The sequence below is a fragment of the Scomber scombrus genome, chromosome 3 (assembly GCF_963691925.1).
Source record: "Scomber scombrus chromosome 3, fScoSco1.1, whole genome shotgun sequence".
Taxonomy (NCBI): Eukaryota; Metazoa; Chordata; class Actinopteri; order Scombriformes; family Scombridae; genus Scomber; species Scomber scombrus.
The window spans coordinates 23,636,384-23,651,401 of NC_084972.1; the positions used below are offsets into that span (position 1 = coordinate 23,636,384).

Consider the following 15,018-nt stretch of genomic DNA (forward strand, 5'->3'; position numbering starts at 1 on the left):
TTGTCTTGGTTGGTTTGAGTTGAGAGGTCTCTTTTTTTAGTATTTTAGTGAGATACTCTAGTTAGCTTAATAATTACTTTGTTCCCAGTATTCAAACGTTGCTGCTGATTAGTGTTGAAGTAAGGTAAACAATTAATAAGCCTGGCCACAAACCTACAAATCTGAAAATAATATGTATCTAAGGAAAGACAATGGAGCACCAGCCTAAGTTCAACAGACAGACTAATAAGAGGGTTTTTTGGTCTGTTTTGTTTCTTTCAACAGACAGATTTCCCTCATTTAAAAAAATGTATCCAACTTACATATTTTCTCAAATTTAAAAATGTCGTCTCCTCTGTTAAGTATTTGCATATTTGGCTGATTGGCTACTTTTATTACTTTGAGCAGAGGAGAAGGTAGTAAAGCTGGTATTCTTCTCTCACCCCAGATGCAGGAGATGGCTTTGCACCACCACCAACAGCAACACCATCACCAGCACCCAGACGGCGCTCATTATGACCCCGCCCGTAACCACCCCCTGATAAACAACTCACCTCCGATACTGCCCAACCCCATGAGCGCACTGTCCCAGCTAAACCCTCAGGTCAGCCGGAGTGCAATGCCTCATGGTTCCCCCTCACCTCCCGGAAGTAAATCGGCCACACCCTCCCCCTCAAGCTCCAATCAGGAAGAGGAGAGTGATCCTCATTTGAAGGTACAGATGTGGCAATGCTTGTCTGGCTTGTAGTGGTGGAGGGACAGGCGAGGGCTCGGCAGTGCTTCTCTGAGATGGTTTGCATGCTAACTGCAGTGTTAACCATGCCTGTGCTTGTTTCATTTGGTTGGCTGGAAAACTAACATGGTTGCATAGTTTTGTTGAAAGTAGATGGAACTGAAGCCACGGTTTTCTATGTAATGATGCAGTGCAGGTTTATGTCACATTTGAGAAGATATTTGCTTTGAGATATTTAGTGAATGATGGAATTGTAGAAACCAACCTTTTACTTTCTTTTTTCCCCCCTATTTCTTTATTCAAAGCTGCACAATTAAATTAAAAGCAACATTCAGGCTTTCAAAATCTAATTCACACTTAGAAGCAACACAATCTTCTCTTGGTTCTTTTGTGCTTGATCATTTTACACTCAGACACATTTCTTTCTAAATTACACATTTGCAATTTGTTGACAATCCATTACCAACATGGTATTTTTGTCAGCTAAATGTCACACCTGATACAAATTCCCTGAAGTAATTCAAGAAATAGTATGTATTTTCTGTCTATGATGCACAGACCTCCTTTATTTGCAGATGTGAGAAATAGTTTTATGGGTAGATAGTAAAAAAAAACCAACAGAAAACAAAAGGTGTTGGCAATTGTATCAAATTTGTTGACATTTGTTTATCATGTCCTGAGAGTTGTATCCAGTCTGAGCTACCACTCCTTCATTTAAATCACTCATTCATTTAAATGAGAAGAGAAAGATACTTGTTATTATGTAAATCTGTAAAACTGCTTCCATAAATTGCCCACCAACCAATGTCTCAGTGGATTTGTTTCATTTTTATCAGGGGGATGTGAATGAGTGTATAATTGAATCTGCCACATTCACTGTGTTTCAGATTCATTGGTGTATGTAAATGCTAGCTCACAGGGATGCAGTATTACAAGGAAGGGGATCCTTTAGTTTAAAAAAAACTCTGCCTATACATCTCTGCTTTGCTTCTCTATGTGTATGTGAATAAAAATGATTACCATCTCTCCTATCAGTAAGTAATTCCATTTGCTCTCTCCAATTCATTCCGAGACCATATCAAAGCCAGCGCAGATACAGCAGGCGATTTAAAATTCCTTTCACCCCTAGCATGAAAAGTCAGAATTCATGACTTGCTGAACAACTGAAAAATAAAGATTTGAAAAGGTTTGATAAATTCAACTAACAGATGTTATTTTTGAGAAAGTAAGCTGAAAAAAGGCTGCTGTCAACCAGTGTGGTGAAACATTGCTGCAATATTCAAACGCTGACTAGACGGCTGTTGAACAGAAGTATTGAATTAGGGGTTTAATGAAGTTTACAAGCTTCACCTGGACCCAATGTTACGAGCATTCATCACAGATGCAATTATTCACTCAAAGGTTACAGGTTACATTTGTGGAACCAGTTCCAGCAGTGTCAATAAGCTGTTTTGGTTTTTTTGTGTCTTGATGGTCTTCCAGATCACGGGCGAGAAGCGGCCGTCTTCAGAGATGGTGAAGCCCAAGCCCAAACCCCAGAAAAAGAAGAAGAAGAAGGATCCCAATGAGCCTACAAAGCCTGTGTCAGCCTACGCCTTGTTCTTCAGAGACACCCAGGCAGCCATTAAAGGACAGAATCCCAACGCCACCTTTGGAGACGTATCCAAGATAGTAGCCTCCATGTGGGATGGACTTGGAGAGGAGCAGAAACAGGTACAGAGATAAATATTGAGTAGATATTGAGAGTATGGATTACTTACTGTTAATTGACCTTTGTATTTAAATCAGTTCTACAAAGTAATACATTATTCCTCCAACAAATGACAACTAACTGATTGTATTACTCTTTACTGTGCTACTGTACAGTGGCCACTGTTCAGGAAGTTTCATATTCTTGGGGACATATATTTTATGCATATATTTTCAAGTCTATATGTTTATTCTTGAGCTCTACTGGAATATATTTGCATGATTTAGTTTTAAAAAGAAAACGTAATCATTTTATACTGGCTCTTTATGCAGCCCCCCAGTTCAGGCTCTGAAATAGATCGTTTTAGCTCCTGTCTCTTTTAGGCTGTCCTTCAGATGAGCCCACTGTTTTGATTGGTTAGCTTTAAGAAGCTGCCCCTTGGGAGATTTCTGCTTGCATCTGGAGGTTACATAAACAAACAGAAGTAGTAGGATTTCACCTATTTTTCTCATTCTTTACTCAAAATGTCAGCTTCTCCAATATATCCTATGTTTTCAAGCCAAAATCTTATCCGAAATATGTGGACATAACAAACAACTCATGGAACAACCTTAGCAACGAAGACTACAAAACAGAATTTGAAAAAACCTTGCAAACAAAGCGTTCAGAACAGACAGAAGTCTGGACTTTTGTTTTGCAGGGAGCATTTTTACTTATGTTCACCTCAAGTTTAGCAGCTTTGACACTGTTTAAATAGACATCTGACATCATGACAGTATATAAACAGAAAATCCCCAAAACAATAATATGTCCCCTTTAAATGAGGGCAACCTGTAGATGCTTACAAAATTTGAAGCTAGTTTTTTGTTTTGGGTGGGGGTTGTTTAATTTAAGGTGTCAGTTACAGTATTTTTACACATTTCGGTTAGTTATGACACTTCACTGTACTGGACAGACCATAGCTGACTAACCACCAGTGTGACTTAATGCACGTATTTATTAAGTATAAGCATGAAATGTGTAAAACCACTGTAGCACTCCATTTTAAATTTCTAGGTCGTGGTCAGACAAAAAGGTACGCCACACATACTGTAAATTCTGTTGAGCATTCACAGCTTGATGAGTCTCTTGGTTCTTACGCTGTGGCCAAAGTGAAACTGTGATTCTATGTATGTCTATAAATATTCTGTCTATTCTTCTAGTGACGCTACATGGTTTAAGAAGTAGGCTTCTGGTCCTGCTTGTCATAATATTATGTCCTTAAAGTAGAAAGAACACGGCTGAAAGTGCAGTCAAGTTAAGCTGTAAGCATATTAGCATGCTTTACATATCATATTCTACATAGAAACCCAATTTAAGGTTTGTTACCAACATCATTTGTTTATTATATGCTAAAACTGCATGACAATATGTATTTATGAGGTAGAATAGTGGTGCAGTGCAAGAAAATTATAAAAATGTAGTTTTTAAATGAGATAGTTGACCCCATCTTCTATAATGTCAACTAGCACAACACATAATGGGTAAGCTCTGAAGCTCATTTGAAAACAATTGCTTTCATGAGTCATTAACTTGATGTTCCCCAGGTAGAAACAGCATTGAGATCTTGTATATGCTATAAATTAGACTTCGAAAGTGAAAAGCATATATTGAAAGAAGTGAAAAGTTTGGTTTCCATCAGCTGCAGAACACATTTCCAAGAATATTTTCGTGAGTCAATTTAATTTTAGTACTGCCTGACCTTTGCATATGTGACTGCAGCAACATTTATTGCAGTTCACAGCATTTCCGTCCTGCACATTTTCCATTTCATTTTAGCATTCCAGACCAACAGACAAAGTCAAAGGTGTTTCTGTGTGTTTGTGGTAACAAATGATGGTGTGAAATGAATGGAAAACGAGACAGTCTGATGATCATGCGCAGACTCATATTTTTAGAATACCCGTCAAGGCACAGCCTATTGGGTGTCAAATAAAAGCACCTGTCTCCATGACAAAGTGCAGCCCATTCTCCTCAGCCTCAGCCACCCTCGACTAGACCCTATCTAGCATGTGTGTGTTTTTCTCCCACCAAACCTACTTTATACGCTGGACTTTGGAGGCCGTCTGTCCCTTTTATTTGCAGTTAATTTTTGCCGCCTTCACCAGGGCTCTTCACCATGAATCTTCATTTCGTCGCTGACATCCTTGAATGTGAATTCCTCATTTCCTGTCCTTTTATTTATATCTGTTGCCTGGTGATTTGATCATGCTGGGAATACAAGATTAGCAATTGCCTTGTCCTTGGTTTTGCCTCAAGGACATCTGCTCCTGAAATGTTATTGTTTGTGCTTCTTAACCCTTTATGTCCTGGCTTCTTTTTCACCTTAGATTTAGCACTAGATGAAACCCCCCCCCCCCCCCCCCCCCACCCCTCTCTCTCTCTCTCTCTCTCTCTCTCTCTCTCTCTCTCTCTCTCTCTCTCTCTCTCTCTCTCTCCTAAATGCATTTGTCCTTCACCGTATTACCTGGGAATGGAGACGGAACTAACAAAAGGGCAATTCTACCATTAAAAATCCCTCCATTTATTGTACCATTCCACCGCTAATTTTTTGATTTGTTTATGCATTCATGTGTTTAATCAAACGTGTCACCTCGCTAGACACATAATTAACTTGAGGTAATGATGTCATTATAGAATGAAATATAGTACCCTGTTTGGGCAATAACGCTGTGATTGCTCTAATTATTCTCAGTGACTAGCAGTGTCACTTATTCCAGCACAGCAAATGGATAAACTTGATAACCGTGTATTTATTTGAGTGTAACCAATTCAGCTATTGCATGTTAATACTTATTCAAGCCTTAAAACATTAACATTTCTGTCCATGGTTTCTACAATGACACTGATGAATGTATTAAAGCATACTGTATCCACAGCTGCTGACCAGAGATGCACCAAATGCATTTAGAGTGAAAACATTCAATGACAAGGTCTCATACTTTAAACATTTTCAATATAAAAACTTCAATTTACATCCCCCCCTGCTCTTGATCCGTTTTTTTTCTCCTTTCTTTGTCTGTGTGTATATGTTTCTGCTGTAAAGTCCTTTTCTCTATTTTTTCCCCCGTACATCACGTCACCTCTATAGGACCGATGAGGTGTGTTCTACAATGTCACAGTCAGACCCTCTGGAGCCATGCAGGAGCACCAGAATGTAAACACAACCCTTCCCCTACACACAGCTTTGTTTTAACTAGAACGTGGCCCCTGTTTCCAATTACCTATAGTGCTCCTCGAGTACACCATGCAGCAGAATTCACATAAACGCATTAAAGGCAGCGTGTTTTATTGCTCCGTTTTACTGAAGAAACGATCATAAGTTTCATTCCTGTGATTCAAGTTTTTTTTTTCCTTTTTGAGCTTCAGTGCACATTTTTCCCTACTTTGCTCGCATTGTTGTTGTATTCTCTGGTGCCGTCCTTGAGTTCGGTACAACAAAGTCCTTTTTCTTTCTTTAAAATTCATGTTTATGTTCATATTTTCTTTTCTGTTAAGATGTTTTTCTGAGCTTGCGCACCATACAGAGATTTTTTAATTCCCAAAGGCCTTTTGCATTATAGTGCAAGATCAATGCCTTATTTGGGCTGCGTTATTCCTCAAGGTGACTGTGCCCAGAAACACACAACAACATTTCTCTTGTTTTTGTTGTTCAAGATTAAGATCAATTTCCAGTTTTGTAGCAGTGGGGAGGAACAGTGATAATGGAGTTGGGGTATGGAGGGAGGAGAGACCTTAGCTTTATTTAATTGAGTCTGCTGGAGTTGGGAGTTGTGTATCGGTGAAAGGTCAGGGATAGAAGAAAAAAGAGCACTGTCACTTTGTGTAAACGGTAGGATTTGAAATTAAAACTCCTCGTGTAGGCTAACTTTTAGTATCTATCCAACAGAATCCATCACTTTTCTGCCTCTTTGTTTCCCTTTCACATACACTTCTTTTTTTGTTTTTGTTTTTAACTCTCCTGTCCTCTCCTCAGCCCTCTCATATCTCCTTCTGTCTGTCTACTTCCCATTAGTTTCCTCTCCTCCTCCTCCTCCTCCTCTGCCACTCACCGGTCCTTGGTCTTTCGGTCGTAGGGATAATCACTCCCTTCAGTGTCAGCAGGGTGCGGAGTTATTGTCTCCTGTAATTAACTGGTTATCAAACAAGAACATTTCATTAAGGTACAATTAGGGGCTAATTCAGGCGGGACACCTCTGTGTCAGGATTACGATGGAGGCATATGCTCTCCCCTTGCAGCTTTGTTATTTTTAATTCATACTGACCTGCAGCCTCTGACGGCTTCAATTGCTAATGAATCCACTCACTTTGGAATAATTAGACATCCTTAGGCATGGTAATTTATTTAAAAGTATCCGTCGTTGCGCAAATCATTAGCTGTGTTAAATTAATTTGAAATTAAAGCTGCTGGGAGTAGTTTGGGGTTCATTAAAGAGGCAGCCATGGCTCTATCAATATTTAAGGGGTGAGGGGTAAGGTTGTCACTTTTTTTTTATTTAGAACTTACTTAATAGGGTTTAACTGTGGTTATAATGAAAATCTATGGCTTATTCTCTATTATCAAATTATTTTATTGTGTGGTGGATTTGCTAATTGAATCCACTCTTGTTCCCAAAATATCTGAATGTATAGTACAGAAGGGAAATAATAATATTGTAAATAGGGATGAGTGAGAGGATAAACATCAGCTGTTTGAGCAAGAGATTGTATCCGTCTTCATGCCGGTTTGTTTGCTGTTCTGTGTGTATGTCTCTGCGTTTGTTTGTTTATTGACTGTATGTGTTAGCGGCTGCCAGCCCATGTGCATTTGGCAACACATGAATGCTTAATGGTTATTCTACCCCACCTCTTTGAAAGAACTGACCCCGTCCATGCAGCCACAGACAGCCTTCTCACTGAAGATCAGTAATTACCCACTGCATACATACACACTACAAACTCTCTCTCTCTGTCTTCGTATTAAAATGCCCCAGAGAGGAGCTGAGATTTGAGTCTTCCTCATCGATTTAAGGGTGGACTTTTTGCAACTTGTTTTCCCCGCATCAAACAGGCAGTGGCAGCTATAAAGAGCTTGTGAGAGACATGTGATGACATTAACTCAAATTCCCTGTCTTCATGCATCATTTGAGGTGCATTCAGAAGGCTTGAGATTGCCTGTTTGCTAATGCTGTTTTGAAATCTTTCGTTTTTTTTATTTTTATTTTTCCACGTCTGAATGATTTGCTGGGACATAAGCTCTGATTAAGAGATGATCAACAGCCTTAATAGAGGAAGAGACTGAAAAACAGTACACAAAGTGACAAACAGCTCCCCTCCTCTCATTTAGCTCCATAATATTTCAAACTCCATTTTCATGTTATTGCGCACAAGCTGTCTTGACATTTGTATGGGTATTTTAAAGAAATGAATCATTCAAATGCAGCAATATCATACTGATGGTCAAATCTCCTTCACTTGATAACTATGGAATGAATGTATCTGATGTTTTTCATCACTGCCGGGTCACACAATCACACCATGACTCCCAAAATCTCATCCGCAAAAGTCATTGTGGATCACAGGGTCATTTTAGCCTTTGGCATCACCTTGTAATCAATTGTTGTTGTTGTTGTTGTGTTTGCTCCTGCAGAACTACAAGAGGAAAACAGAGGCTGCTAAGAAGGAGTACCTGAAAGCCCTGGCCGCCTACAGAGCCAGTCTGGTTTCCAAGGTAACCGCGGGGGTCACGTCTTTGATATACATGGGTCAGCAGCGATATAAGGGATGATAAATTAGACAGAGAATTCCTTTCACTCTTATTCCAAGGAAAGCGTCCGCTCGCTGCTCTGAGGGGTTAGTATGTTTTTGTGTGTGTGTGTGTGTGTGTGTGTGTGTGTGTGTGTGTGTGTGTGTGTGTGTGTGTGTGTGTGTGTGTGTGTGTGTGTGCTCAGAGGAGAACAGTGAAAATTAGGCCTCAAACACACCTGATTTGCAACCTGGGGAGAAATGAAAAGTAACAGTATATGTGTGTGTGTGTGTGTGTGTGTGTGTGTGTGTGTGTGTGTGTGTGTGTGTGTGTGTGTGTGTGTGTGTGTGTGTGTGTGTGTGTACGTGTGTGTTCATCAGTGTGCACATATAAGAGTAGAGAAGTGGACATTACCCATGATTTGCTGTCCACCTGGCCGTTCTGTCCTCCCTGATGGGTCACTAATGTGTTGGCTGAGGTTTGCTCACATCTACTGCTCTCTCTTTGCTGCAGGTTACTCCAGTTTAGCCCAGAAAATTAACACATTCGTATCCATGTTTGTATAAAACCCAAACCCACCATAACGAAGCTTGTAGATCACCCAACATCCTCCACACCCACCCCCCATCATCCTACATCTGCAAGGCCTCTACAATCGTTATCACAGTACAAGGAAGTTTCAATCGCTTCAGTCTGCTTTTCATTTCTCTGTTTCTGCATTGTTTTTGAAACACAACTCTAAATTGCATTAGCATATACCAAGCTCCTCCTCTCCCCCCACCCTCGTCCCCCATCCTCCTTCCTCCCCTCCGCACAGCACCACATTTCCTCTCGTGCTCATGGGCCGAAAACAAGCACCTTGATTAAGGCATGAATAGTTAATTCATCAGCCTCTTCACTGTGGCATACTTCCAAATAAAAGGACTATTCTCATCTCTTGTCTTTGGTGCAATTAGACATTCATGTCAGAGCGCCTATACAGAGGCTTGATTGATACTATACGTTGGTAGATTGCCAGTCAAAAAACTGACTGACAAAAATAAACCTGCAAACTAGCGCACACTCATTCAGGATCAGCCAATCTGAATGCAAGGCTGAATCTCCTGATTCAACACGACTCTCTTTTTTTAAATTACCAATGAAGGAGTCTTTTCAAATGGAGGAATTGGAGGTAATTGGAGCATCATTTGAAGGATTCACATCTTCAGCGTGCACCTGTTGCCTTTTTGTTTTGTGACGCATGTCAGTTTGTTTGGGAGAAGAAGAAAATACAAAAGTTTGATTGCTACCCACTGTATGCCATGGCACTTATCTTGTAGTCATTTGAATCCAAAAAGTCCAAAGCACAAAATGAGACTAAAAAAAATCTTAATTAAAAAAGCGTACACTATGTAGGAAAATTCTGACCTTTTATTATTTCATAAATGTTTCAATCCATATAAACTATCTTGTACTGTATATAATTTTCCTCTGATGGATATGAAATCAGTTAACTGGATTTCCCCCCCCCTTAAAGTCAAATAAGGTGTAACAAATCATGTTCATCCTCTCACTCGTTCCCTCTCCCTTCGCACAATTTCTTCAGTATTTCATTTTCCACTTGGCCCTGCAAACATATCTGTCCCTCTGCTTTATCCGTCCCTCCATCCAATTCCATTGATTATTTCATGGGTTCAGAGGGATGGATGTGAGCCATTACTAAATAGCAGGCCACCACACATCACTCCAGCCAGCTTGACAGTTAATGAGAAACACTGGGTGTATTTCATACATACGCCACTGCATGAAAGAAATGGAGACAGAAAGACCTGCAGAATAAATGTGTGTGTGTGTGTGTGTGTGTGTGTGTGTGTGTGTGTGTGTGTGTGTGTGTGTGTGTGTGTGTGTGTGTGTGCCACGTCTCAGAGCATTAACAGAGGTTTGAGTGAAGGAAATAAATAAATAATAAAAGAAATGAGCAAGACCATGTGTAGTATTAGCCACAATGGCTGTTCAGAGTACTATAGTGAATAGTATAGAATCAGTGTCCACTATTCAGCATAATAGCATGCAGTATGCACTACCACTGAAGTTTAGATTTTAACACCAAACAAAATTTCTTAAAAGAGGAGCACTGATGTTTTTGATAGAATTTTTTTTTTAATCATAAATTAAATTATTTTAATCATTATCTTTGAAATATAGTTTAACCAATGCCAGCTGCTGCTCTCATGCTGTTTCATTGTCATATATTTTTCTAAACTTCCCCAGAGAGGGTTGTCTTTATAGGAATGATAAGATGATAAGACACAAAGAATTATGGGACAGTTTTAACGATATGGTCACCATCAAAGCCCATACTTAATGTCTGCATGCACACTCAGATCTATGTAAAGCTAGAATTGCATACTGCTAACTTTGCACATACTATCATTTATATGACAGTGTTATGCTATCAGTATGTAGTATAAACACTTTGGATACATGGTCACTGGCTATACTGTTTGACTGCAGTTTATTTTATTAGGAGTGCAGTGCAAAACTACAGCTATCACTTCTTAACATCAAATGCAAATCTTACAAATTACTATGTGAACATTTGCTGAATAAGAACTGAAATTCAGAGTTTTATTATTAGTTCTGACTATCAGATAAGCCCCTCAGCAAGGTGCACACTGTTAATGTTTCAGTGAATACGTGATTTATCCTAGAAAGATAGTTCATAGTTTAGTTTATTACAAGTTGGGTCTTATTTTTGTAGGGTTTTTTTTGTTTTTGATGGTTATGACAACGTCATGCTCACCAAAGTAATTGCAGAGATTTGGAAATATGGCAACATCAATAAAACAAAGTCATCCAGGGCAAGAAACATGAGCGATCACACAATCAGACAGTTTAGCTAGATTATCTAACTCACTTTATATGGAGGTAAATCTGAGAGTGGACACATCTGGAATGTCAGTAATAATCCCTCATTGCACAATAAAACTGTCTGTCTACAGAAAGAGGATTGTTGTGATTAACTGGAGTTATCCTTTAAGGATTAAGGTTTTATTGCAATGAGTGTGAAAATGTTCCCCCTTTCTCTACAGACATACAATGACCCCGTGGAGACAAAAAGTGCCCAAACAGGCCAGGCTTCTCCACATATGATGCCAGCCAACCCACCCATGTACAGCGTGCCACCCCCTCCACAGCCGTCATCACCCTACCTGGGACCCGGCGCCTTCCCTCTCACCGACCTGCAGAGCTACGCAGGACACGCCCCTCGCCACACCCTGTCGCAGACGCTCAGCCAATCGCAGATGCTGCCCAGCATTAGTGCCTCTCCCCCTTCCTCCTTCCAGATCAGCCCACCCCTTCACCCCCACCAGCAGCTGTCCCTGCACCAGAGCTCGCTCCTCAACCAGCCTATCCGCATGCAGCAGGTCCAGTCCCAGCCAATCATCTCTCACCAGATGGGGCTGCAGGCCTCTCTTCACTCCCCTCCTCCTGGGCAGCAGGTAGCTAACTGAGTTACAGTTGCGCATCCAAAATGTTTTTTTTAATATGTAGGCTAAAGTATGAATTGTCATTGATTCTCTGTTTTTCTTCAGGGGTTTTCCCACCTCCAGTCAGAGTATCAGAAGAGCATTGGGGGTTCCCAGTCTCCAGGAGCTCCTGGTCCGGGAGTGGGTCAGAGCCATGACTGGGACAGTGAATACTGCAATCGGGAGTGTGGCAACCACTGCAGGTCAGTGGGAACACACAAGACTGTTTTATTGATGTTTTTCACAGGCTTGAAAGACATTTAGAACCGAGATGCTAAATTTCTTGTCCTGTTTGACTTATTTATTCTATGTAAAAGACAAAAGATCTTTTACATTTTACTCCAGACTGATGTTAAATTTGTCAAAAAAAAAAGATGTGATACAATCCCAGTCTTAAAACTAAAGCTCCCTGAGAAATAAGCATATATAGTTATGTCAGACGTCTCTCCCACTGCCTTCACGACGTAAGTGTTGAAAATTGTCAGCTCCATTCTAGTGAGATAGGGGAGACAGCTGGAGAGGTAATGGTGAGATAATAGAGCTTGTCATGTGTTTGTCAGACAGTGGTAAAAAACAGATGTTCCTAACACAACTTTTCACTGTTGTTGGACTAAACGCTTTGGCAGGCTGTTCAGTCCTGAAGCACTGGAAGATATTGTGAGTCTACAGTGCCAGTCATGCTATAGTACTGAGAAATGTTTGGTTTATTTACAGAGATTGGTTAGAATAAGTTATGCGAATCAGCTTTCAAGCATAAATTGTGGCCTTTAGGGGCTAAGTTTTTACAAACAGAGGAAAATACTCGAACAATTTATATCTTCCTCATTTGTATGTGTAATCCTACTCCTGTTTGCTGTTGTTTCTTTGTGTGTAATCTAACTGGTGTCCATTTGTTTTGGGGTTTTTTTCTCCCTCCAGTGGCAGCATGATAGGCAGGGACAAGCCACTCTACCTCACCTGAAACTGAAGATCATACTCCCGTCGACAAATACGACACAGAGGAGTCTTCTCTCACCCTTGACATCCCTCCTCCACTCTCTTCACTCTTACTTCCCCCACCCTCCACCCTCCCCCCAAACCTTCTTCTGATGCACACACTTACATACAATGCACACTTACATACATGTACATACATACACACGCGCGCACGCACACACACACACACACATACACACACACACACACACAGACACACACACAAACACACACACAAACACACAGTCACACACACACACACACACAGTCACACACACATTCCGCCTCTCAAACACCATGACCACCACAACCACAACCTTTTTTTGTCAGTGTAACTATTATTTCTCTCAGTTTTAGAGGAATTTGTGACCAGAGTTTTTTGAGTAGATGACTACTGTCTGTACCACTTAATGTATTAGCGGTCCTCTTGCTGTTTAAATTTGCCAAGCACTTATAAAGCCCCCACCCCCACCCCCTCCTGCTCCCCACCAACCCCACCTCCTTCTGAGTTGTGTGTCTATTTGCCCGCTCTGATACAAGCTGGGCTGTAGAGCACTCCTCTTTGTGTCACCATCAAAGTCCCCTCAGGGACCCCATCCAGCTTTAATTAGAATGAGAAGGAAAAAAAATACTCATTCTCTTCTTTAATCATCTTCTTTAATTTCCTTTTTTTTCCTTTCCTTTTTTATTGTGTTGTTGTTGCTGTTTTATTTATTTCTGGCTTGCAAAATTGTTCCTTTTTTTTCTTTTTTTTGCCAATAAGCGGTGGGCCCTGTACTGTAGAGAAATATTAACTTCTAGTAGGTTCAGCACAGGCCTTGATGTTATGGTAGCTTTGCTTAAGGGCCTGCAAATTAATACAAAAAGCTGGGATGGGGAAAAGAAACAAAACAAAAGAATCTTTTTTAATATTAAAGACCTGTTGAGGTCTACTGAGCTGTCACAGTGTGATTGTAAATATCACTTTTATGGGATCAAATTGGGAATTGAAAGTCCAGATAGATTTGTTTCTTCTTTAATATTACATGTAAGTCATTCTGTGCGTGTGTGTGTGTGTGTGCGTGCGTGCGTGCGTGTGCGTATGTCTGGACGTTAGAATGTACCCCATTCATGACGCGTGCAGTTGAGTGTGTATGTGTGTATGTGTGTATGCGCACGGGCACACACTCACGTGCAAGACTGTCTCAGTGTTCGAGTCTTTCTCTTGAATTTTAACAGCCTTGTGCAGCTGGATTTCAGAAGAGTATTTCACACTCTCTTTCTTGCATTAAATCTGTGCTCACTGGTGTGTTTTTTCCAATAAAGTTCAATCTAAAACTGAATACACAATATGTGTCCTGCAGATCATTAAATGGAAAGAGCCAGGTGAGAAATAGAGAGGAAAGAGAGAAAGAAACGGTGTGAGATAAAAATGAGATATAATGTTGCAGGTAAAAAAAAGAAAAAAGAAAAAAACGATATTGCCTCAAAATGCCCCCCCACCATCCCTTTTCTTATTTTGTCTGACCATAATGTCGATTTTGTCTCCTCGACATGCAGAGGTGAAGTAATGACATATGTGAATGGAGCCATCACATCCACATTACAGTGATTTTTATAAGTTTCTAGTTGGTGTTTGGTTGTGTTGATCTCATCTTTTTTAACTTTTGTGTGATTAACAGAAATGCATTTTGCTGACAAAGACATGTTTTTATCTCTTTACTGTAGCATAATTTCAGTTTTAGTTGTTACAGAACTATAACATTTTAATTTGTGTAAAAAAAAAAGAAAAACCCTGCCAATTGTAGTTATTTTATTTGTAAAGCCAGTAATGATAAATATTTTAAATGGTTATCAATATATTGTTTTCGCTAGTTGCCCATCAGCCATTTGACAGGTTTTCTTATTTATGAAAGAAATTAAAATCACTTTTGCTTCTTACAATGGAGGTGTATTTTTATTATTATTTTATTGTTTTATTTTCTCTTTGGTTTGATAAAAATGATGATGACCACAACAATGATTATTTCTTTGTTTTTTACATTTTAGGTGCTGCTCCTTTACTTTCCTTACCGGCAGCATCTCTTTGTGTCACAATGCTTCTTTTATTTCAAACCAGCATAATAAAAAAAAGTTTAAAAGTGATAATGCCTGATGCCTTTTTATTTTTCATTTCTCTGCAGACATTTTGTCCCCTTCTCTAATGAGATGATCACACCTTTTTTGTCTTCCTTTTTTTCTCCCCAAAAACAGGATAATCCTTGTTTTAAAGAAACACCAACACCCCCGACTTAATATACCTTACAGTGAATTTGCACTTAAGAGGGTCGCATTTGTATCCTATATTTATATTTAGCGCAGGGCTCTGGACTCCAATGGCATTAGCTAA

The 15,018-nt window shown here is 39.9% G+C and overlaps 1 protein-coding gene across 3 annotated transcripts in view; it reads left to right on the plus strand.

The window, feature by feature from the left end:
* Nucleotides 1-14,739, plus strand: part of tox2 (TOX high mobility group box family member 2) — a 116,040-nt gene extending 101,301 nt beyond the window's left edge. For 2 of the 3 annotated variants that reach the window (XM_062415476.1, XM_062415475.1), the window contains exons 5-10: nucleotides 428-694; nucleotides 2,195-2,425; nucleotides 8,071-8,151; nucleotides 11,238-11,648; nucleotides 11,742-11,878; nucleotides 12,594-14,739. In XM_062415476.1, coding sequence (XP_062271460.1) covers nucleotides 428-694; nucleotides 2,195-2,425; nucleotides 8,071-8,151; nucleotides 11,238-11,648; nucleotides 11,742-11,878; nucleotides 12,594-12,636 — 1,170 coding nt within the window. In that variant the 3' untranslated portion in view covers nucleotides 12,637-14,739. The remainder of the gene's footprint in view (nucleotides 1-427; nucleotides 695-2,194; nucleotides 2,426-8,070; nucleotides 8,152-11,237; nucleotides 11,649-11,741; nucleotides 11,879-12,593) is intronic. The other variant, XM_062415477.1, reaches the window with a different exon arrangement.
* Nucleotides 14,740-15,018: the final 279 nt, after the last annotated feature.